The sequence below is a fragment of the Erythrolamprus reginae genome, chromosome 6 (genome assembly GCF_031021105.1).
Source record: "Erythrolamprus reginae isolate rEryReg1 chromosome 6, rEryReg1.hap1, whole genome shotgun sequence".
Taxonomy (NCBI): domain Eukaryota; kingdom Metazoa; phylum Chordata; class Lepidosauria; order Squamata; family Dipsadidae; genus Erythrolamprus; species Erythrolamprus reginae.
The window spans coordinates 63,263,537-63,288,291 of NC_091955.1; the positions used below are offsets into that span (position 1 = coordinate 63,263,537).

The 24,755-nt window shown below is 41.6% G+C and overlaps 1 protein-coding gene across 1 annotated transcript; it reads right to left on the reverse strand.

The window, feature by feature from the left end:
* Positions 1-3,049: 3,049 nt before the first annotated feature.
* On the reverse strand, positions 3,050-18,977 carry SEPTIN3 (septin 3). The gene is made up of 9 exons (XM_070756022.1): positions 18,791-18,977; positions 14,394-14,522; positions 12,844-12,925; positions 10,513-10,650; positions 8,687-8,804; positions 8,469-8,564; positions 7,143-7,242; positions 5,212-5,263; positions 3,050-3,185 (listed from the first exon to the last, which is right to left on the reverse strand). The coding sequence occupies exons 1-9, from the start codon at positions 18,951-18,953 to the stop codon at positions 3,050-3,052; spliced, it is 1,014 nt and encodes a 337-aa protein (XP_070612123.1). The 5' UTR covers positions 18,954-18,977.
* Positions 18,978-24,755: the final 5,778 nt, after the last annotated feature.

A 24,755-nucleotide genomic window follows, 5' to 3' on the forward strand; every position in this document is an offset into this window, starting at 1 on the left:
GGACTTATCAAAAATGTAGCAAGGATTCTCTCTCTCTCTCTCTCTCTCTCTCTCTCTCTCTCACACACACACACACACACACACACACACACACACGTCCCTCTCATTCTTATGTTTGAGTGATTGCTTCAGTCAAATATTGTTTGGGTAAATACAGTATTTCATATTAAGTCACAGTTTGATTAACTATAATGAGTAATCAAGAATAGGTTAGGATCCTGCATACTGCAACATCACAAAATATGTTACAGTCTAGAATGACTAAGTTCATATCATATAGTTAAACCAAAATCAAATCGTATTATAACTTACAGTAATATATGTGTGAACCCAGACTGTATATCAAGGTCTATTGAAATAAATCCAAAATTATAGCAAACATTTTCTTATTAACTGCTAGTGTGGTCTCATGAGGCTTTATGGAGAATCCAAACAACTACCGGTACTTCTGTTAAGGCTTGGAATCTTGAAGGATTCCAAATACACCGGGTTCTTTGTTTCTTTTTTGACTTAATGGAAGAGGATTAAATTCCATTGGACTAAACCAGACTAAGAAATAAAAAAAAAATCTCAAAAGAAGGCATCGACAAACTACTTCTATACTATTTTTTAAAGGAAAAGTACATTACTCTTAACTCAAAGAAGACTTGACATTTATCTAAGCTAGGAACAAAAAATCAAAACACTTTTTCTTTGATTAAGTTTGTTAATTTAAGTAGTTATATACAACATAGTTATGCATACTGCAAAAAAGTCAGGTACTGTATATTGTATTTTGTAGAACTCGATATGTGGCAGTTAATTTTTCCAGGTTGCTATAACCAAAAATCTATTTGGAAGGGCTGAAAACATTTTATGGATGAATTTACAGACAGCTTTTCTGTATTGTGATGACCTCTTCTGCCCCATTCCTGATCAGATTTTAATCATTTGTAAACTGAAGAAGAATTTTCAGTGGATTCCTGCTATTGTGGCTCCATTTCAGCTGAAAACAGCTTCTTCTGTTCCCTAAAACATTAAGTATTGCTTAATGTTTTTGTTAGCTAATTTCCACCATGGAGAACTCCATAGAAGGAACATTTGATTTTGATATGCACGTTTAAAAATGAAAGAGGGCTATTTTAAACCCCAAAAGTGGGTTTACAATGGTTAATAATCATATTACTTTGGGAGACAACATGAAACAGCAAACATGGTGGCTCTATATGTGGCAGTGAAATTCTGATCCCCGTGAGTCACTTCTGTTTTCTGGACACCCACAGTGTTTGAACATATAAACCAGTTACCTGCTTTTGCTTAAAAAAGAGAACAAAGCAGAAATTCTAAGGATTAGATTACTTTGGCCAACTTCCATATTTGGAAATTGGCAGTACAATTTGCAGTTGAATGAAAGCTGACTGCCTAGGAAAACGTACAAGGGTCTGAGTCAGAATTAAAATGCCACATTTTAGGATGAAAGAAGGATGTGCCTTAAATATTCTCCAGAACAGTGTCTTAGTATGGAACAATTACAGCATCTTTCCCATAGTCTGTGGGTTAGAGCAGTGATTTTCAACCTTTCTTGAGCCGCGGCACATTTTTTACATTTACGAAACCCTGGGGCACATTGAGCAGGGGGGGGGAGGGGCTGCTAAAAAAAGTTTGGACAAAAAAATTCTCTCTCTCTCTTCCTCCCTTTCGCTCTATTTCTCTCTCCCTCTTTCTCCCTCTTTCTCTCTCTCTCCATCCCTCTTTCTTTCTCTCCCTTCCTCTCTTTTTTGCTCTCTTTCTCTCTCCCTCCCTCCCTCCCTCTATGTCTTTCTCTCTCTCTTCTTCCCTCCCTCTCTTTCTCTTTCTCTCTCTTGCTTTCTCTCTCTCTTGCTCTCTTTCTTTCTTTCTCTCTTTCTTTCTTTTTATTGTTCTCTTTCTCTCTCTCTCTCTTGCTTTCTCTCTCTTGTTCTCTTTCTCGCTCGCTCACTCTTTCTCTCTCTTTCTTTCTCTCTTTCTCTCTCTTCCTTTATTTCTCTCTCTGAGCTTCGCGGCACACCTGACCATGTCTCGCGGCACACTAGTGTGCCACGGCACACTGGTTGAAAAACACTGGATTAGAGGGCAAAAAGGCACAGTTTGAAGTGTTGCATTGTTTCCTTTCCAGCTGCCTCAGATACCTAGACGGATTGTTCCTAAACTGCAATGTCAAAACTTCATTAGGGGAGGTCTGACAATATCATGTGCCAGATTTTGGGGAGTGGACAGTGTGTATATGAATCTGAGATACATAATGGTGATTTAAGGAATATTGTGGCACTGTTAAAAATGTTGTTTCCCCTATCAACAAAACAATATTTCCAGATTAGCTTTTATCTCTCTCTAATAGTTGCCTCCTATGATAATGAGAAAGAAATAGGTAAAAAACCTGACATTGTTATCTACACCTGCTGATTAATTCTAACTAAACACATTTACTTCATAACTAATTCTTCCCACTGATTTCATTACACTCACTATTACAGTAGTGCCTGTAAGATCCCAACCTCAGTCTAACTTTAACATTTCTACATTGAGAAGTGAATTTATAACACAAACCATCGACTACAATGCAAAGTATCCAGACCTGGAAAGCTTGCATCCAAAATATATCTCTGTTTCCACCACACTGCTTACAGCAAATTTATCTCATTTCCTACCAAACCTTGGAGATGCTCCACGTGCTCTCACAGTTCGCATCACGTCCAGAATTATTATTTTTTTACATTTCCCACAATCAGGATGCACAACTGAGTATACTGGAAAACAATGGAAGACTAGAGTGTATAAAATTAATAAAAATAAAAATAATAATAATGATGGCCAAAAATGCCAAATCCAATCTAATTTGGATTTGTGCAACCAACCATAATAAGATAAAGACATATTGGGAAATTGGGAAATCCATATCTATGTTCTTTCCCCCATGCACTCATGTAGGATATTCTATATCCTTCTAAGAGAGGCCGGAATTCAAATAAAAAGATAGAACGAAAGAAATAGTTAATATGCTTCTGAAACAACAGATAACAATATTGAGCATTCACAAATTGCTTTCATGATTTTCTTCTGTCTCTACGGTCACTGGGGGGAGTCCCCCATTGTCATTCAGTCGTTTCGCTCTGTAAGTTTCATAGTGAATGTTGTGAGTGACTTCTTTTAGGTCTTGAAGGTGGGTCCTGAAGGACAAGTTAAAAAAAGGTGAAATAAGACAAAAAATATATCCTGTTACAACACAGAAATACAAGAGCATATATCTTCCTATTCCGTTATTTTATTTAATATGGCAAATGGTCAAAATTATCCAACAATATTAATATTAACCTTTATATTTACAGTGGTCCCTTGACTTTTGCGGGAGATAAGACTGCCCGCAAAAGTCAAATTTCCGTGAAGTAGAGACGCTCCCTTCCTTCCTTTCTTCCTCCCCCTCCCTCTTCCTTTCTGGTTTTACTTATCCCCAGAACCCGCAGGAGCAATGGGGTGGCAAGCTGGGGGCTTTGCTGTGCTAGCTGCCGGTGTCTCCCATGGCGGCAGCAGCAGCAGCACTGGTGCTCAGGGTCAGGACAGGGGAAGGGGAAGCTCAAGGCAAGAGGGATCCAGGCCAGGACTCGAAGCCGGGATTCCAGGCCGGTCAGCTGGGAGGATGGACGCTACCACTAAGGGAGACAGCCTAGGTGGGTAGGGGAAGAAGAGGCAGTGGTGGCGGGCGGCAGTAAGCGGCGGTGGCAGAAAAAGAGGCAGCCGACAATGACCCAACAATGCTCTCAACTCCTCCCCCTTTGGGCGAGTTAGGGTGGTCTTGTCCGCCCGCAAGGCTCGGCTTCAAGTGGAGCGTACCAACGCTCCGAGAATTAAAGGGGAGGGATCGGGAGGCTGGGGTGGAAGCGGAGCTTTTATTTAAAGAAACAGGATGGCTGGGGTGGGGGGGGAGGGGGAGAGTTAAAATGCACAGTAATGTACATTGGGCGGCTGCGGAAAAACCCGTGGTCAAAAAAACTGTGGAATATTTTTTTATTAATATTTTTTGAAAACCCGTGGTATAGCCTTTCCGCGAAAGTCAGACCCGTGAAAGTCAAGGGACCACTGTAACTTGTTTAAAGACTATGTTCCTGCATTTTCATCTTTCAGTATTGTCATATATGATTGATAAATTTCTGTAAATCATTTTAGAACAAACCATAACTGAGATATTATCACATCTTGCCAGAATGTTTTTAAAGTATCTATTAAATTTGAAGAAGCATTATGTTTGTTCTAAACTCATCCTATACTATACTCATGAAAAATCTAGTTAACCTAATGAACTATAAATAATAGAGAACAACTGAGAGAAAAAAAATTACACTTCTCCTTTTTATTACTTCATTTGTTCCCATTCTATGCCAGGTGGGAAGAGATTAGCACGTTCTTTTTTTGGAAATACAGTTTTTGAGGCTGGGGTGGGCTGCTGGGGGTTTGGGAGAACTCTAGCTAAGATTCTGTGCAGTTCAGAGAAACCCCAAATCCCATACCTGGCTGGCCCCGCCAAGGGTGGGCTACTGCCCAGATGTGGGGGGGAATGCAGTGGGGTAGTGAAAACGGAGCTCCACCCCAGAGCACCCAGTTTGCACCGAAAGATGTTGAAAGAAAATGAAGGGCGTCCTGCATAAGCCACGCCCACAGTGTGGTAGTAAAATTTTTGGCAGCCCTTCGCTGGGCCCTGCCCATCCTGCTCCTCTTAGGAGTCCCCACGTGGCCTGTTTTAGATGCAGGTAAGTGTAGGCCGGGCGTGGAGGTTTGGGGAGGATAAAAAAATGGGCCTACCGAAAGTTTGGGAAGGCTGGAAATGGGCCCATTTCCAGCCTTTAGAGGACCTTTGGAACCTGGAGAGTCTGTTTTTTGCCCTCCAGGAGGCTCAAGGAAAGCCTCCAGAGCCCAGGGGTGGCAAAAACTCCCCTCCATGCTGTGGTGCCAGAGGCTAACTGGCCACGCCCACCATGGCAACTCCCACCCAAAAACCGGGCAGAGAACCCCTTGCTAAAATTTTTGAAGCCCTTGCCTACTTTGAGGTTTGATAGGTCATTTAACTAATCAAATTTACAGTAGACCTTCCCAAAGATTATTTTAATACTACAGTGTGGCAATAGCTTATTTAATTTTTTTCAGTTTATTTCAATAAGTTATTCCAGTTGAGTAGGCAACACCTTTAAAAGTCATTCTCACCTAATGACAAAATCTCGTAGTAGAGCAAATTCACAATGGTTGAGATTTTCCACTGCAAATAAAGGAAATTACAATTATATTTTAGATAAGAATACAATACTAGAATCACAAAACTGAATGGAAATCTTGAAGGCCAATCCTTGCCTGAAGAGCACTAAAGTAAGAGGATATCTTGCTATTCTTAGATCTCTCGCATTATCTGAATGGTAGTGGATTCCATAAAACATTTCAGAATCTGGGGGCAGAGTTAAGGAATCTTCAAACTAGAATTACTGAATAGCCATAAGCAAACTAAATTCAAACCTTCCTCCCCACTTAAATGCTTTTGACTTTTACCTAACTCTAACCAGGTGCTGGATTTATTTATTTATTTATTTATTTATTTATTTATTTATTTGTTTGTTTGTTTATCAAAATGTGTACAAGCTAATAGGTATGTTATAAATATAAACAAAAGCAAAATAGGTATAGGTAAATTTGGACAATAGGACAGTAGAACAGGGACGATAGGTGTTGCAGTATAGCATAAAATGTTAGAATAGGAATATATCATATTATATATATCTGGACCTCTAGCATAAAAATGCTCTGCTTACCCTGATTCTGTTATAGCCAGGATAGGACGGTACTAACTTGCTTAGGTCTGCACTTCTGGTGAATTTGCAACAGGAAGACAACTGACCATAAAAGGGTTCAATAAACGTCTCACTGATAAACAAGTTTACATCACTCCAGACAGGACATTATACGATCAAAGGGGGAAATTTACATTGCCTGAAGCAAAAACAGGTCGAGACTGTGATAAAGGAGATTGGTTGTGATAAGGCAAAGGGCTTCAGAGAAATTAGGTGTGAGAAACATTTGCTCAAAGGAAAAGTTTCAAGGAAATTGGTTTGTGATATCTGGGGGAAAAGAAGGACTCAAAGATATGTCATGTTTGAAGTTATGTTATTGGATGTTTGTGTATCACTTGACATGTACGTGTAATTATCCCCATCTGCTTATGCTCCCAAATAAAAAGAGGTACACAGCTCCATACTGTGTCACTTCACCCAGAGAGAAAATGTGTCCAAGTCTTCTTTCTAGGATTCGCGTTCATGAGTGACCCCCCCTTGGCTGGGTTGCTCTTAGCCTCTATGAAGACATTGTCTTGATCAGGGACTTTGCAGCACCTCAGATAGGCACCATGGTGTGCTTATGCACGCCCCTTACAGATCTCTTAGGAATGAGGTGAGGTTGACTAGACAGTCTAAGGTGAAAGCTTTTGGGGTTTGGGAAATCTTCACTAAAAATGCAACTGGCACCATTTGCAAACTGGCTGCTACCATTAGCATTTACATTATAGTGACTGAAATAAATGAGGCCAGACAGTAGCCAGAGTGTCCCACGATACCGAGTTTTCAGGAAGCGGATCAGTAAGAGTTTGAGCCAAATCATAGATCTGAGACCCATAGTAGTTGAGGAAAATTTTTCTCTTCCGTCCCCTGTCAGCATCCTTCATACCTGCCGCTTCTAGAAAAACATCAAATTTTCCCATATACCCTTCCCAAGTAGTTTTTTCTGGATTGAATAGCTCGGGCGGCCTCGCTACGGATGAATTCTCCATGTCGATAGGTAGGCGTGGATAGGACCTCCTTTGTTGCCAGTGAAATAAATGAGGCCAGACGGATGCCGGTGCAACAAGTTAAAATAATCTTTCCTTTAAGCCGCTACTAAGTTTCAGGCATGAACTGAGCAGTAAGCACGGCTTTCACTATTTATACTCTTTTTCCCCGCCCAAGGCTGGGTTGACAGTTAAACAAGTTTCCCGCTCAAATGGAGCAACCAATCAACTTCATACATTCAAATTTACATTAAACTTTTAAATATTCATATTTAAATATTCAACAGTGACATCTAAATAACAAATTATAGAATGATCATTTATGTACCTTCAATGACTCCCCAAGGCGTTTTTCTTCCTAAGACTCTTTTCCCGTTCACTTGATACTCTTTGTCACTGCCCACCACAGCAAATGGCATACTTTCCTGCTGAAAGTACACATAGAAATTAAGTTGCTTCTAACTATTTGTTTATTTATTTATTTATTTATTTATTTATTTATTTATTTACTTACTTACTTACTTACTTACTTACTTATTTACTTTTTATTTATTTATTTATTTATCTATTTATCTATTTATCTATTTATCTATTTATCTATCTATCTATCTATCTATCTATCTATCTATCTATCTATCTATCTATCTATCTATCTATTTATTTATTTATTTATTGGATTTGTATGCCGCCCCTGTCCGCAGATTCAGGGCGCCTAACAACAGTGATAAAAAACAGCATGTAACAATCCAATACTAAACAACTAAGAAACCCCTTATTATAAAACAGAACATACATACAAACCTACCATGCGTAAATTGTAAGGCCTAGGGGGAAAGAATATCTCAGTTCCCCCATGCCTGACGGCAGAGGTGGGTTTTAAGAAGCTTACGAAAGGCAAGGAGGGTGGGGGCAATTCTAATCTCTGGGGGGAGTTGGTTCCAAAGGGCTGGGGCCGCCACAGAGAAGGCTCTTTCCCTGGGTCCCTAGTATAAGTAAGGGTGATTTTATTATTTGTTTGTTTGTTTGTATTCCACCATTATTATTTTTACAAGTAACATATCCAAACTTCTATTTTCCTCACAGGAACAAGCCTGTGAGGTGTGTTGGGTCAAGAGAAAGAGTGACTGGCCCAAAACCACCCAGCTAGCTTCCATATCTAAGTCGAGACTTGGTTGTTTCCATTACACCTTTGTATCAGTCAAGTGTATCTTTATAGAATAATATGTGTATACAAGCTGTCATTGCTAGTTTCTCTCTGTGTACAGGGTATCTATACATCGTACATGCAAATATATAATGGAAAATACATTTGAATACGAATGACTCCTTTAAACATCTTAAGAAATAAAAAGGCAGCACATAAATTTGTCTAAAATAACAATAATTAAATCAGTTTGTAAAATGTATTTTAAAAACTATATTCTCTCACTAAATGCATGTTTCAAATATATGTAAGGATAAAAATTCCTTATATTCCACTTTTGGATTCAGTGGCTAAAAGCTACATGTGATCTAATTTTTATTTCTAGTAGAAATAATAGTTTATAAAAATCTAAAGTTTATATCTTCTCAATAACTACAGCCCCCCCATACACATGGTTAAAGTACCTTAGACCCTACTAAAAAAGGTCAATTGGAATTATAAATGTCGCACCCTGATTTTGTCATTCTCTGCTTTGTCTTCAAGGTCTTCATCAAACTCTTTCTGGGGATAAAATTCAATTCCATTGACTTCTAGTTCCTTACGGACCTGGTTAAAAAAATATATATTTCAGGCTGAAAAGTCTATGCAAACAGTTAGCATTTCTGACCCAATCCAGAAAAATATCTGGATTGTGTGGTTTGCTAGATGCTTTCCCAAGGGAGACTCACCCTCTGTTTGAACTCAATCTTTTCTTCCAGAGTCATGGTGTCTGCCTTGGCAATAACTGGAATAATATTTACCATTTTGCTCAAATGTTTCATAAATTCCATATCCAAAGGTCGCAAACTGCAAGAAGAAGATGATTAGACAATTATAACTATCTCTACTATGGAAAAGCATCTTAATAATTTAATAATAATTTATAAAATTAATTCCTCTAATGAATTCTGCTCCAGTTTGGAAGATACAGGAAACTAGCTTATCAGATCAGCAGTAGATTGCTCTCGACTTAGCCGGGTTTAGCAAACTATTATCGGTGGCAGTGGGAATGTCCACCCACCTTTCCAGGATGCCACACACACGAGCAAACGGTAGCAACGGGATTTAGAACCCACTACTACTTCCATAAGGAATACACTTTGACTGGCAGAGAAAGAAAAAAACCAAAGAAATTCTAAGCATAAAAACTTCAAGGAATAGAAAATGAGCAAGAGAAAATCTCAGGCACCCTGAGGTTAAGTGCTAAATATGACGATTACGTAAGTGCCTTTTTTGCCAAGTACAACTCTTGCTGGCAATCATAACTGATAGCGGTTACTAAAGATAGATAAAGCTGGTAAAATAATTATATCTGTGTGATCACATATACAGTGATACCTTGTCTTACAAACGCCTCATCATACAAACTTTTCGAGATACAAACCCGGGGTTTAAGATTTTTTTGCCTCTTCTTACAAACTATTTTCACCTTATAAACCCACCGCCGCCGATGGGATGCCCCACCTCTGGACTTCCATTGCCAGCAAAGCACCCTTTTTTGCGCTGCTGGGATTCCTCTGAGGCTCCCCTCCATGGGAAACCCCACCTCCAGACTTCCGTGATTTTGTGATGCTGAAGGGGAATCCCAGCAGCTCAAAAATGGGCGCTTTGCTGGCAACGGAAGTCAGGAGGTGGGGTTTCCCAGTGAGGGGAGCCTCAGTGAAATCGCAGCATCACAAAAACACAGAGGTCCGGAGGTCGGGTTTCGAGGACTTCGGTGTTTTTGCGATGCTGCGATTTCACTGATACTCCCTTCGCTGGGAAACCCCACCTTGCCAGCGAAGCACTCATTTTTGCAATGCTGGTATTCCCCTACTGGGATTCCCCTGCAGCATCGCAAAAGCACAGAAGTCCAGAGGTGGGGTTTCCCATGAAGGGGAGCCTCAGGGGAATCCCAGCAGTGCAAAAACGGGCGCTTCGGCTGGCAAAAGGGGTACATTTTGGGCTTGCACGCATTAATCACTTTTCCATTGATTCCTATGGGAAACATTGTTTGGTCTTACAAACATTTCACTTTAAGAACCTCGTCCCGCAACCAATTAAGTTTGTAAGACAAGGTATCAGTGTATTAATACATTTTTTACATATTAAATATCTAGAAATATTGTGCTTCTGTGTACTATAGGCACTGTGTGCCTATAGTACACTTGGAAATTTCATACAATTTATGAACCAGCTTTAAAAAACATTCTGTCTTGGAAACTTGCACACAATAATTATCATGATTAGGTATAGCTCTTCTGGGTCTTCATATGCATAATTAAATATATCTCAAGCATGGATTTTACTTTGAAGATTATATCTCTCTTCTTTTTTGACCTTTGGAACAAATAATACCATGAAATCTGTACTGACCTAGATAACTTTAGCTAGCTGTGAAAGTCACAGGGATAATTTATTCTAGCATTGGGTCAGTCCCAAGAGAGTATTTTTTCCTCCATTAATAAAACTTATCAGTGACAGTTCCTCCCTCCCCGTCTTATGGACCAGCCTCAGAACTAGAAGAAATACATACGAGTGGCCTGTAGGAGAGATAAAGTAGAGGCAACAGTGGACTCTTGTATCTGGGATTCGTTTCTTTCTGGCAATATTCACCTCTTCCTTCAGGAATTTCTCATATTGCTCATTGATGTATTTTTCAATGGGCTCCCAGCTAAGCAAGCAGAAGAGAAGAAGAGGGCAGACAATCCTTCATTTCATATTCTGACATGGGCTAATAGGTTTTGGAGAGGAAACAAACCACAGGCAATTTTACAAGACCAAAACTATTCTTGGCAAGGTCCATTTTATAGCCTAATAATCTGACATTCTGATACCTGTATTACAAAATGAAATTGGGATCCTGCTAATATGATTTCAGATTTAAATTTTAGAATCTCTGTGTTTTGTAATAGTGTCATCATATTTGCTCAATTATAACAAAATTACTGAGATACTTTATACATCATATATGGAACAAAATATAGTAGATCATGCTTTATGAGCAACAAAAGAAATCATGTAGCATGAAAAGTAGCTGGATAATTTTATAGGTCATGGAATAAATATCTACAGGAAATGGATAAAATGGCTAAAACACACTAATGTTAAATTTGTTCTCTGTATGTTCTGTGAAATTATTTGTGATATTTTCATATATCTTAAGGTGGAAATTCAAAATTGCTTTGATAGCTTGGGGGTCTGGGGTAACACGTGTTTTTTAATTGGGACTGGACTTGATTTTATGACCATTTTACTGCATTTGCTAAATGAAACATGGTTATTAAACAAATCTGGCTTCCCCATTTAGTCAGCTGGGAAGGTTATAAATCATGATTGCCCCCGGAGGTGGAGTAAAGACGCTGAGACATATATTGTGGATTAATTAAGGGTCATTTATTAATTAACATATTTAAATAACTTTAAATAAATTTGAATACTTAAATTTGAATATTTAATTCAAAACAACTAAGGACCTGCAGAGCCAAACTAACGGGGCGGAAATTCCTACCATAAAATTTCTTGGCAACATTGGGCAAGAACTCCTTGCTGAACCAGGTGAAGGTACCACCTTCACCTGGATCCAAGCCACGCCCCTACGTCGTGTGGGAGGAGTTCACCCTCCAATCCCTGTGGGACATTGGATCCGGTGATTCCCATGGACATCCTCTCTCCAATCCCCGACGTTGCTCGAACCTCTAGTTCCTGGAGAGAGGCGGTCCATCACCCTTTAAGGATGCCCCAAAGGAGCATGCACAGTTGCTTCTAATTGCCCATTTCCACCCCAAACCTGCCAAACCCCAATGACCAAAGGGAGGCCTATTTATTATCTAAATGCGCCGCACCCCCTAACCAGTCCAATCCGCACCTGTCAGTGTGGAATAGGCGAAAAAACGGGCACCTCTAAAGGGGAGGCCGCAAAAAATTCCTATTCGGCCCCGAGGCGACCTCCTTAGGACACACTGGTGATAGCGGAGAGTGGGCGGGTGTTCGCTCCGACAATTGCAATGCCGGGTCCATACAGATTGCCCTTAAATAGGGCGATCTTGGACCCACCTCAGCAAACCGGCAGCGCGCTCTCATTGGCGCGCTGCCAGAAGCCGAACTTCCGGGTTCCAATGAACCCGGAAGTTCGCAGCTCGAAAGAGCTGATTCACCGTCGCCCCCGCCCCTGAGGCAATTTCGGCCGACGGTTAAAAAAACCGTTGGCCGGGCATTTGTGTTCACAGGATGCCACAACCATTGTAAATGCTAGCTAGTTGCCAAGTGCCTGAATTGTAATCATGGACTGTAAGGGAGGTGCAACAGTTGTAAATTTGAGGATAGCTTGTAAATCACTTTTTCTGAGGGCATCATAACTTTGCACCATTGTTAAATGAACATTCATAGGTCAAGGAAAATACCTGTGTGAAAACTGCCCTGTTGGCATTTGTTGAGTTCCAAGACTGAAGAGACAGGAGACTGGTGGAGTGACTTCAGCTCTTTATGAGGTTACAATAAATTCCAGCAGCAGTATGCAAAACCTAGGGGGTTTATATAGGAAGCCAATCTGGCAGGGAACCAATCAGAATTTTCCTACCTTCCCGCCCTCTCAGACTGGAGTGAAAACTTCCCAGCTTCTTCGGGATATAATAGCATTTGTTTAATAAATGTCATCATACCATCAAAACTATAACTTGGAGTACAAGGCAGATACTATATTTCTGTATGCTACTTCCGAAAATATTTGTGTTTGTCTGTGTCTACTAATCAGAATTTGCAAATGAGAATTTTACTATATTTAAAGCCTACCCACATCTCTATTTACATGAGGAGGAAAAGAAAGTTGGATTGAAAGAGAAAGTTGGTGAAAAACGAAAATACTTACCAATTTTCATTGTTGATCTGGTCACCAAATCCAGGGGTGTCAATAACCGTCAGCTTCATCTTGACACCACATTCTTCAATAACTGGGGGAGAAATGTTGCTGTTATTCATCTTCAAAACTTCTCTCTCTCTCTCTTTCTCTCTCTCTCTCTCCCTCCCCCCGGGGGTGAAATTCTTACCAGTTCGGTGGCATGGTAGGTTCTTGGTGGGCGAGGTAGGGGAAGGATACTGCAAAATCTCCATTCCCACCCCACTCTGGAGCCAGCCAGAGGTGGGTTTTTCCAATTCTCCAAACTATTCAAAATTTCCACTACTGGTTGTCCAGAAACTGCTGAATTTCACCTCTGTTCTTCCCTGCTTTTCACACACACACACTTCCATTTATCCATATATGGGTAGTCCATTATTTATTTATTTGTTTGTTTGTTTATTGATTTGATTTGATTTGATTTGATTTGATTTGTATGCCGCCCCTCTCCGCAGACTCGGGGCGGCTCACAGCATACAATAAAACAATTCATGACAAATATAATAGATTTTAAAAAACATTTAAACCATTATTAAACCAGACATACACACAGACATACCATACATAAATTGTATATTATATTTCCTTTATGTCAATAACAAAGGAAATATGGTTGTTTTACTTAGAGTTTCATGTGATAAGTAATTGAGCAAGGGAGGTGAGTGCGGTGAGGTTTCCTTTAGCCAAGTAGGCGGGTTATTTTTCACATTTTTCAAATTCTGCCATTGCATACCTACCCCAGGAAAACTACTACAGCCATTTTTGAATCTATTTAGTCTGGCATTTCCCCTGGAACTGGCCCTTCAACTATTGTTACAACTATATTTTTGAAGTACAGAAATAATAATTTTTAAAAAGATAGCTGAACACCCCACTATCTAGAACTGGAATAGCAGAGCAAATTCTTTCAGATTCTTGTCATTCTCCAAGGAGACAGAGCCCAGAGAAGTTTGGATAGTCCAATTACAATTGAGGAACTACAAATAACTATTAAAAAGCAAAAAAATAATAAAGCAACTGGGCCTGATGCCATCCCGGCAGAATGGTATAAAATAGATAGTGAAGTAATAATTAATAATATGTTGGAAATTTTTAATGAAAGTATATTGGATGGTAAAATTCCTAAATCCTGGTCAGAATCCTTAATAACATTAATTCATAAATCTGGAACGGATAAAGAAAAGATAAAAAATTATAGACCTATATCATTATTAAATGTGGACTATAAAATATTTACTTCTATTTACGTAGAGAGGCTTAAAAAGGTTTTGAATGAGAAAATACACCAAGACCAAAATGGATTCTTACCAGGTAGACAAATAAAAAATAATCTTAGAACGATTATTGACAGAGCCCAAATTACTGGATGAAGAAAAAGCAAAAAGGCAAAAAGTCCTATTTCAGTCCCTTCTTTCGAAAGCCGTGCTGCTCTGACCTGAATTTCTTTTGTAAATAATAAAGAAACGGCTTAAAAGCCTGTCACGATAAACCAGTTTATCTGCATACTAAGAACTGGCTTTTACCATGTCCAATAGCCTTGATCTCTACGGTCTTGGGAATCTTCTCCTCACGGTTCCAGCCTGAAGACTTCCTGCTTACTTGGGATTTGAATAGGGTGTTTACAAGTGTTGATTTTCCAAGTCCACTTTGGCCTACGGGAAACAACATACAAACAATACAAAATTGGTGTTTGGCTAGTATAAATTGCTACTGTATTTTTTCTTTGTTTGCTTGTTTATCACAACTGCTTTGAATATCAAATCACCTCAGGGAGCTCCTTTCAATGGCTCTTTCTTCACTTGCAGAGCGTACTCCCATCAACCCCAGTGTTCCTCATTGATTACACAATATATGTTGTGTCCAGAGGACAGTTAGGCCTTGTACCCGCCCCATATTCTTTGGGCGGGAAAATACTGTTGGCTGATTGGTTGGCTGAGGCTGGCAGCGATAGGCTGTATTTTGTCTCAGTGCTGAGTTAAAGTAGTAATAATCTTACATCAATCCTTCCTATAAGAACACATTTATCATGTTTAGGCCAGTTAGGTTGTGCCAATGAGCCTAAGAAAACACACACACACACACACACACACACACACCACAAAACACACACACTTTATATAACTGCCTATCTCATGTAAATGACCATTATTGCAGTGTGTGATTTGGGGTGTATCCTGGGATGTGGGAAAACGTAGTTATACTCCTCCCTTAAATTTCTGGGCAACTGGATATATTAACCATTAATCTGATTTTGACCAATTATCTGTCCCAAATATATGGAAACAATAACTTGGTTATCAAGAACTAAGAACACAAAAGGGTGCATAATCCAGACCAGGGGTCAGCAACTTTTCAGACCTCAGGGATGACTAAATTCATAATTTTAAATCCCGTGCACCACTAATATGAATTTTTTTAAAAGGTTGTAAAGTATTTAGTGCAATTTTAAAAATACAAATAATTTTTCTGCGGATCACCAACATTTTTTCATGGACTACCAGTGGTCCACAGACCACCAGTTAGTGACTGCTGATCCAGACAACCTATTGCATAGCAGGATCTCTATTTAACACTCACAGTAAGTGCTGAATGGTCAACTGCTAATTGGGTATGGGTAAATCTTCCATTGGGTGGATTTAAAACATAATAAACAAATGCTGGCAGCTTTTCTCAAACTTGGTACCTTCCAGACATGCTGGAATCAGAACTGCTGTTGCCCGTGGACTATGGAGTTTGAGAGCTGTAAAGCTCATTTGCACATCCTTCTTACATAATGTGAGAACTGACCGTTGGCCGCCTCTAGGCTGTTGGCATTTGCGGTGGCACCGGGGACCACTGCAGGATCCTGTTGGATCGTAGCGGCAGTGAGGCGAAGGGGGGGAGCAGGCGCACGTGGATGACGTGCGCTCCCGTTTCCCACAGTCCCAGCATGCCCGGCGGCTGTTGTGGGGCGTGGCAAATTTCCAGGAGGCGAGAGAGCGGCTTCCCCTATATAAAAAGGGCGGAACGCCAATCGCCTCCCTCTTTGTTTTGCTGCTGCCGGCCTGTCTCGCTGGCACCCGCCCACCCGCCCTCTATGTAGTGTGATTAAGCGGTCACCATAGGGGACCGAGTAGGAATTTTTGGCGGCCATTATGCTTTTAGTTTCAACCATTTTTTCACCTACTCCACACTGCTGGAGCGGAGACACGGTTAGGAGGTATCCAGCATTTTCTAGTGTCAATTCGGAAATCCATTTGGCATTTAATTTCTCTTTGTCCCTCTGGTCACGGGGAGGCGGTAAGGGCCAGAAAATTGGGAGTTCAGCAACTGTGTGATCTTCTTTGGGTATCTTTTGGAAGGTGAACGGCCGCTCCCCACCATGGCTACAAGGCTTGGCCGGCCCGGGTATGGAGTGGAGATGCCCTTGGGGCTCACCCACCGCACGCCTAGAGTTGAGTACCGGGGTGGGTGAGCCTCCACACACAAGGGCATGGAAGGAGGCAAAGGGGGAGGTCAAGTTCAAGTTCAAGTGGACCTCCCCCTTTTGCTCAGCAGGAGGCTTCGCCCATAGTTGCTCAGAAACTGTTTGTTTGGCCTTTCCGCCCTCTTTCGTTTTACCTCTGCAGGTCCTGTCTTGATTATAATAAATGTGACCCATTTTACAACCCATTTTCTGTGTCCATGTGCTTACTCCACGTCCACCGCAATGCCTGCCCACACCCCTCTGTTTTTCTTGATGACAGAAGAAAGTAACTTTGTCCAAACAGTCCAAATTCACTGAGAGGGCAACTATACCGGGGTGGCTTACAACATATAATGAAACAATACATAATGTCCTAAATCCAATTAATTTAAATTAATAGTTTAAGAAACCCAAGAAACCCTAAAAGGACACTCATTCCCATTCAATCGACTTACTCACAACACATTCATTGGCCAGCGGGCTAGAGTCTCATGGCTTCAAGCCTGGTGGCATAGATGAGTCTTAAGACTCTTGGGAAGGCGAGGAGGGTGGGGGTAGTACGAATCTCTGAGGCGAGCTGATTCCAGAGGGCCGGGCCCCCCACAGAGAAGGCTCTTCCCCTAAGCCCTGCCAAACAACATTGTCTAGTTGACAGGACCTGGAGAAAGCCGACTCGGTGGGACCTAATCCGGTTGCTGGGACTCATGCAGCAGAAGGCGGTCCCACAAATATTCTGGCCCAATGCCATATAGGAATTTATTTATGCCTCTATAAGTGGATTTGAACTGTCCATCTGCAGCACGACATTTCACTATAGCCAAATACTTCTGCTCCAGTTGGCTACTATGTTTTTTGGTGGGAAGACTTCTTTTCCGCTGACCGATATCCATGTCCATGTTAGCCTGGCTGTAAGGCTGCTCCCTATTCTGAAAGGATTTCCATTGATGGATGAATGAAATGCTGGACTGCTAAATGAAAGGACCCAAAGGCTGGAGTGGTCTGATACTGTGTTTTTGTTTTCTATTTACAATTTCCTTTTCTTTAATCAGGTGAAGTTGACCAATATTCTGCCACGTTCTTCTTCTGGCACAAGTGTCAGGAAGAACAGTAAACGTGAAATCTTTTTGTGCTGGATGAGAAAATGTCAAGCACAAGAAGAAATCAGTGGAGGCAGCTCAGATAAAAGCCACATTGTCTTTAAACTCCCCCCCCCCAAAATGAAGATGTATGCTTTCCTGGCATGGGTAATGGGTGATGGGTGGGGGAGAGAATCTATCAGTCAAAGTCTGTGATTAGTGCCTGGCCAACACTCTTGCCAATGTCATTTCCTGGTTTAAGTAGACAGACAAGCAGTTTAAAACGGTCATGTGGAAGCAGAGAGGGGCGGCATACAAATCCAATAAATTATTATTATTATTATTATTATTATTATTATTATTATTATTATTATCAACTTGTTTGTAGGATATTCATCCAGGCAGAAGCTGGTTTAAGCCTGGTTACTGATTGCCATTAAAGGCAATGCTAGGACAAAAGAAAGAACTACAGTGGTACCTCTACCTAAGAACGCCTCTACTTACAAACTTTTCTAGATAAGAACTGGATGTTCAAGATTTTTTTGCCTCTTCTCGAGAACCATTTTCCACTTACAAACCCGAGCCCCCGAAACCGTAACCAGAAAAGGCAGGGAGAAGCCTCTGTGGGGCCTCTCTAGGAATCTCCTGGGAGGAAACAGGGCCAGAAAAGGTGGGGAGAAGCCTCCATGGGGCCTCTCTAGGAATCTCCTGGGAGGAAACAGGGCCTCCACTTTCCCTGTGGTTTCCCCAATCACACACATTATTTGCCGGAAAAGGTGGGGAGAAGCCTCTGTGGGGCCTGTCTAGGAATCTCCTGGGAAGAAACAGGGCCGGAAAAGGCAGGGAGAAGCATCCGTGGGGCCTCTCTAGGAATCTCCTGGGAGGAAACAGGGCCAGAAAAGGTGGGGAGAAGCCTCCGTGGCGGGGCCTCTCTAGGAATCTCATGGGAGGAAACAGGACCGGAAAAGGCGGGGAGAAGCCTCCATGGGGCCTCTCTAGGAATCTCCAGGGAGGAAACAGGGCCAGAAAAGGCAGGGAGAAGCCTCTGTGGGGCCTCTCTAGGAATCTTCTGGGAGGAAACAGGGCCTCCACCCTCCCTGTGGTTTCCCCAATCGTATGCATTATTTGCTTTTACATTGATCCCTATGGGAAAAATTGCTTCTTCTTACAAACTTTTCTACTTAAGAACCTGGTCACAGAACTAATTAAGTTCGTAAGTAGAGGTACCACTGTATTTAGGATGAGATACTTGTTTGGTAGGGTAGCAATCTGAAGCACAAGTAAATCCTTAAGGAAATTGTCATGCTTATAGGGAAAACTCAAGGCAACCTCAACCTTAAGAGATTTATCCAGATGAAGTTTCCCTTACCCCAAGCCTGTGTGTACCGATCTTTCCTACCTACAACCATGATGTTGAAGTCAAATCCAGTTTTCATAGTCTTCTTCCGCATTTGCTCTATGATGGTGTCAATCCCGATGTAACCCAGTAGGTTGGAATTAATACTGACAGGTTTCATTGGTACTACTGGCTTTGGCCGTGGCTCCGGTACCAGTTCAGACATAACTGCTTCAGACTTGGTATCTGCCGAACCTACAAATGGAAGGGAAATAAAAGTAAAATTATGTGCCAGAAGCAAGTTGAATATAATAAGCAGAGATTCCTGGGGTTGATATTCCTGACCAGCTTGCGCTGTCTTAAGTATGGGGCCATTAATATTTATTTATTTACTTGCTTACTTACTTATTTTTTCACTTATTTATTCACTTATTCATTCATTCATTCATTCATTCATTTATTTGAATTCCATGCCGCCCTTTTTGAAATGACTCAGGGTGGCGCACAACTTTGCAAATACAAACAATAAATGTGGGAAATATAATTACATTGGTACTTCTACCTATTAATGCCTCTACTTATGAACTTTTCTAGATAAGAACTGGGAGGAAACAAGGCCAGAAAAGGCGGGGAGAAGCCTTTGTGGGTCCTTTCTAGGAATCTCCTGGGAGGAAACAGGGTCGGAAAAGGTGGGGAGACCCTCCGTGGGGCCTCTCTAGGAATCTCCTGGGAGGAAACAGGGCCTCCACCCTCCCTGTGGTTTTCGCAATCAAACACATTATTTGCTTTTACATTGATTCCTATAGGAAAAATTGCTTCTTCTTACAAACCTTTCTACTTAAGAACCTGGTCATGGAACGAATTAAGTTCGTAAGTAGAGGTACTACTGTATTTTAAAAGGATGTATACAAAATTTATAAAAATCTAAAAAAAACCCCTTATACAGTCATTCACATTCTCCCAATTCAATCATTCATTGGCCGGGGGACAATCTGTTGGCTCACAGTTCCCATGCCCACCAGCAGAGGTGGGTCTTCAGAGCTTTCTGAAACACCAGGAGGGAGGGGGTGGTACGTATCTCCGGAGGGAGTTCGTTCCAGATATATTTTGCAGGAACACATGACATTTCCCTCTGCCTTCCACCTGTCTTTTTTTTCTGCTGTACATTAACTGCCAATTCAAATTCGGACTAGAATACCTCCGGGACCGCCTTCTGCCGCATGAATCCCAGTGGCCAATCAGGTCCCACAGAGTTGGCCTTCTCTGGGTCCCGTCCACTAAACAATGCCGTCTGGCAGGACCCAGGGGAAGAGCCTTCTCTGTGGCAGCCCCGGCCCTCTGGAACCAACTCCCCCGGAGATTCGAATTGCCCCTTGCTGCCTTCTGCAAGATGTTGAAGACCTATCTATGTTGCCAGGCATGGGGGGAATAACTATCTCTCCCCCCCACCTTTTTTCCTGACTATAATACAGTACTTATTCAGTTCAGTTTTTCCAAGCCCTTGGAAGTCACACAGTAGTAAGGTGCATTGGAGTTGCTGCCAAACTTAAATTAGTATCTGTCTGTCTATTCTTTCTCTCTCTCTCTCACACACACACCCTACCTACCTATTTACCTACCTACCACCATCTATATAACCTCTACTATCTCACATGTACAGGAAAAGCATTCTTCTGTCCTCTTGGCTTTTGCCTTAGCAGCTCCAGAAGATAAAGCATAGATAATATGCCATTTTTCTTGAAGAGTGTGGAAATCTTCGCATATAGCAGTGGTTCTCAACCTGGGTATCAAGACCCCTTTGGGGGTTGAATGACTGTTTCACAGGGCTCACCTAAGACCATGGGAAAAGACAAATTTCCCATGGTGTTAGGAACTAAAGTTTGTATTCTGGCACCTTGGAACATATTTTTACAATCCAACCAATCAGGTGTTTACAGTGGGAGTGTCCCTCAGACCTTCCTGCCAATCAGCTTAAAGCTCTGTTGAGAGAATTGATGCTACTCTTATGGTTGGGGGGTCACCACAACACAAGGAACTATATTAAGGGGTCGCGGCATTAGAAAGGTTGAGAACTAGTGATGGGCGAACCCAACGGTGTTCGGGTTCGGCAAGTTCGGCCGAATTTTATGGAAAATTCAGCCGAACCCAAACTGAACCCGAACTCAAACCCGAATGGGGAATCCCTCCCATGAAGAGATTCTGGGGGCGGAGTTTTGACATCACCGGCAGGTTGCTAAGGACGCCAAGGTAATCACTTCCTGGATTCCATGTTTATTTTTACGTGAAAGGACTGCCCTTTGCTTGCAGTGCCGCTGCAGTGTCCTCTTTTGTAAAAATAACAATGTTTATTTTTACGTGAAGACCTCCCTTTGAAGGAGCTGGGGAATCCCCCCCATGAAGAGATTCCGGGGGCGGAGCTTTGACATCACCGGCAGCTTGCCATGGAATCCAGGAAGTGATCACCTTGGCATCCTTAGCAACCTGCCGGTGACGGTCAAAGCTCCGAATGCCGAAAACGACCCCGAACTTTGCCCGAACTTTGGAAAACTTTCGGGTTCGTGTTCGGCATACCAAACACCGCAAAATTCAGTACGGACCCGAATTGTGCGGGTTCATTTCGCCCATCACTATTGAGAACCACTGAATATAGGAACTCAAAAGGAAATTGAACATATCCCAGGAACCAAGCTTTTGATTATTTCCTTATGGTTTTCTAATTTTCAGTCTTTAAAAACTCTATCATATGCAATCAAAGAGTCACAAGATAACAGAGATTTCCAAAAGTGTTTCCAACTGCTCCTCTGCTACCAATCAATTATGAAGTTGCTTTCTCTTTCTTCTCTTTTCCACTTCCATCTTCCCATCCCTCTTTTGTCTTCTAACTGGATATTTCATGTCAGAGGGAATAAAGTATTCACGCCATTTTTATTAGCAGAGAAAGTCTAATCTAAAACAGTCCAGAACTTAGAAACTATTTTTAAAATTTCTATTCAATGCAAAAAACATGCAGGTTCAAAGGAAAAACCTCAAGTAGGTCACAAACTCATTTTTATAAGATAAACGGATGAAATCAACACTCCATTACTTCCCAAATGCCCAGGACTAGGGTTTCAAAGCTATTGGATTTTTTAAAAAAAGGGATCCTGAGCTTTTCAAAATCTTTTTCTATTGCGAGTAATCCCTTCACATAGCTTCTTGGGAAATCAGAATATTAACTCCTATTTTTAAATTATTAAAGACAAAATAATTTGCAAAAGTAAGTCCGCTGAAACAAGGATCTCCAACCTTGGCAACTTTAAGACCTGTGGACTTCAACTCCCAGAATTCCTCAGCCAGCAAAACTCCCACAGATATCTATAACAGATGGCTGTCTCTGTCTTATCCTGTTCGAGCTTTTGGAACAAACTGATTCTGCCAGCAATTAGTCTCCTATCTTTTTTCACACTACATTGCATCTATGTTGAAATGGAGGAAGAGACTTGTGTCATAGTTCTCTGACTATATTTTTATATCCCGCAAAAAGACTGTCTCGGTCTTTTTTATTTCAGCGTAAATTGGAAAAATCCATCCACACTGAATGAGGTCAGTTCACTGTTTAGGATCAACTTGCTGATTAATGTGAGATGGTTTACTGTGTTTCTGTGAAATGCAATAGGATACATTTCCTTGCATATGATGGTGTAAATTAAAAGCATGTCCCCGTCCCCCCCAGCATATTTCAAATGACCATAAACATCTGCAACTGCTTATTAATACCAGTTCATATTTCTTTCTCCAGCTTCCCTAACCTGGTTGTCTTCTCCAGATATACAGCGCTACTACTCCCATCATCCCTAGCCAAAAGAACTACAATGAATGGGCAGGGTACCAGGTGTTAGTTCAAATGACCTGGATGGCTTTAGTTTTGAAAAAAAAAACCTGCCTTAGTCTTTATATTTGCTTGTCTGTTATCCCTCCATTTCTTTCTCCACTGCTAATGGATGTTCTGTTCCTCTTATCCAACCCCAATCCCATCACACACCCCTTTCCCCCCCCTTTTTCCTCTAATCCAGAGTGGTTTCCACTGCCCAACATTCTAAGTCATTACCAGTCTGTCATCCACAATTTCCCACCGAACAGCAATAGACCGAAACATTTTGCCATGCTGAAGGATCCCTGTTACCACCCCTCCATCCCTGTTCCAGTCCCAGTCCCTGAGGATTCTTATGTGGGTCCAAATGTTCGCTGCAGCTGCAAACTGGCATTCACACCCCTGGGATTCAGCTGGGATGAATGCCCTCCTTCATTAAAAAATTAAAAAGCCTCAGTGTCTGATGCTCAGCAGCAGCAGGCGGCTGTTCCTGCTTCCCTCTTGACACCAGATGGAAAAGATGAACAAGAACTGTAGCGTCTCCCTTTGGCAGGCTTCACCGGGGAGCCTCGAATGAAAGCAGCGGCCAGTCTCCATCCCCAAACCCCAAATGCCTGGCTGAGCTGAGAGGGCACAGCATCCCTTCCTGCATCTCCGAGCTCAGCCAGACCCAGAAAGAGCGTGCAAACCCCTGCAGGAACCACCTACCTTTGAACATGAATATTTCTTTGTCTCTGGCTGTGAACCTTCGGGTGGGGTTTCTCCTGAGTTTTTTTTCCTGCCCCACAGGCGCCTATGAGATTCTGGTTGTCTTTGGGTTCTTACCCCCCCTGTAAGTATCCGTAGCCCTCTTTCTTTTCTTCTCCAATGGATATTTCAGATAAGCAAAAGATGCTGCTGCTTCTGCTGTTGCCACGGTCACGTGATCTGAATATTAAACATCGCTGCAAAATCTCCCCCACGCTCTGCCTCCCTCTCTTCCCAGGATCCAGGGCATTATCACTCAAGCATCTGGGAGACCTTGATTGGATTGATGTGCATTGAATTGTGCACTGGCTTCTTGAAGGGAGGCACTGCTGGGATATGTGAGGGTTAGCAGCAGTAGCCTGGAACCTGTCTCCTCCCCGTCACATATATAAACGTCTCCTTCTCTGCCTGGTCTCAACACCCTCCTTCCTTCTCTCTGTTCCCAGGCAGCATTCATATGGCTTTGTTTGTGGAGCATCTCTAGAGGCAGACTCTAGTTAATGGATGAGGATCATTAACCCCTTCATCCATCATAGCATTCAGACGTAAGGAAAAGAGGAAATAGATTTCACCTCTAAGCATTTGGGGATTTTCAGCTTGGCACTTGCTTCCAAGGAGGTTATGATAAACCTCGTGACATTTTGCATCCACTCACCGTTACAAGATGCTGGCAGCAACAAGAGGCCATAAGGTACTGTATGGCAAGACATGGCATATGTCAGCAATGATGCAGGCAGGGAGAAATCTGCCTTTGTGTCAATCTGAGTAATGCACACTGGTGTGTCTCCCTGGGTTTGTAGGCATCTACATCATGTATGTGAATTTGCACAGTTGTCATGGTAAGCCTTAGAAAAAAACATTTCCATATCTGACATCTGGGCTTACTTTGACAGTATGCAGAGACCTACTTGCAATGGGAAACGCCGTAATCCAAGATCAACTCTACAAAACACATATGGTATATACTGCTTCATATGAAATTTATATATACGTGAATTTCATGAGCCGGCATGACTTTAGGGTAAATATGTCAACATATGTATTTGAAAATCTCACATATGCTATCAGATGTGCACAGGCAAGATTTCTTAAAGCACAAAATATTCTGGGTGCTAAAGGAAAGACTAGGAATCTGTATAACTGGACCAGAAGTAATTCCCCAATCAGCTGTAATGAACCATATTCACTGAATTCGTTATTTTCTATTTAATATTTGGAGAACAATGGAGATGGATGGAGATGGATCTAATTTGGAATCAGGCTTGTGGATATCAACAAAATACCTTATGCCACCAGACTGGAAGTTTTGGGCTTAGACAACTTAGAACTTGGGCGTTTTCAATCCAGCATAAGTATGAATACATGAATATTTAACACATAGTATATAAAAGTATCTGCTACAATGTCCTACCTGCCAATGAATACAGTGTT

What these genes read in the sequence shown, in the direction of transcription:
- SEPTIN3 (XM_070756022.1), bottom strand. Translation starts at nt 18,953, where the DNA reads ATGTCTGAACTGGTACCGGAGCCACGGCCAAAGCCAGTAGTACCAATG. An exon ending in GATCAAGGCTATTGGACATG is followed by an intron (nt 12,926 to 14,393) that starts GTAAAAGCCAGT and finishes TTTCTCCCCCAG; the next exon opens with TTATTGAAGAATGTGGTGTC. An exon ending in ATCTCTCCTACAGGCCACTC is followed by an intron (nt 8,805 to 10,512) that starts GTATGTATTTCT and finishes TTCTTCTTGCAG; the next exon opens with TTTGCGACCTTTGGATATGG.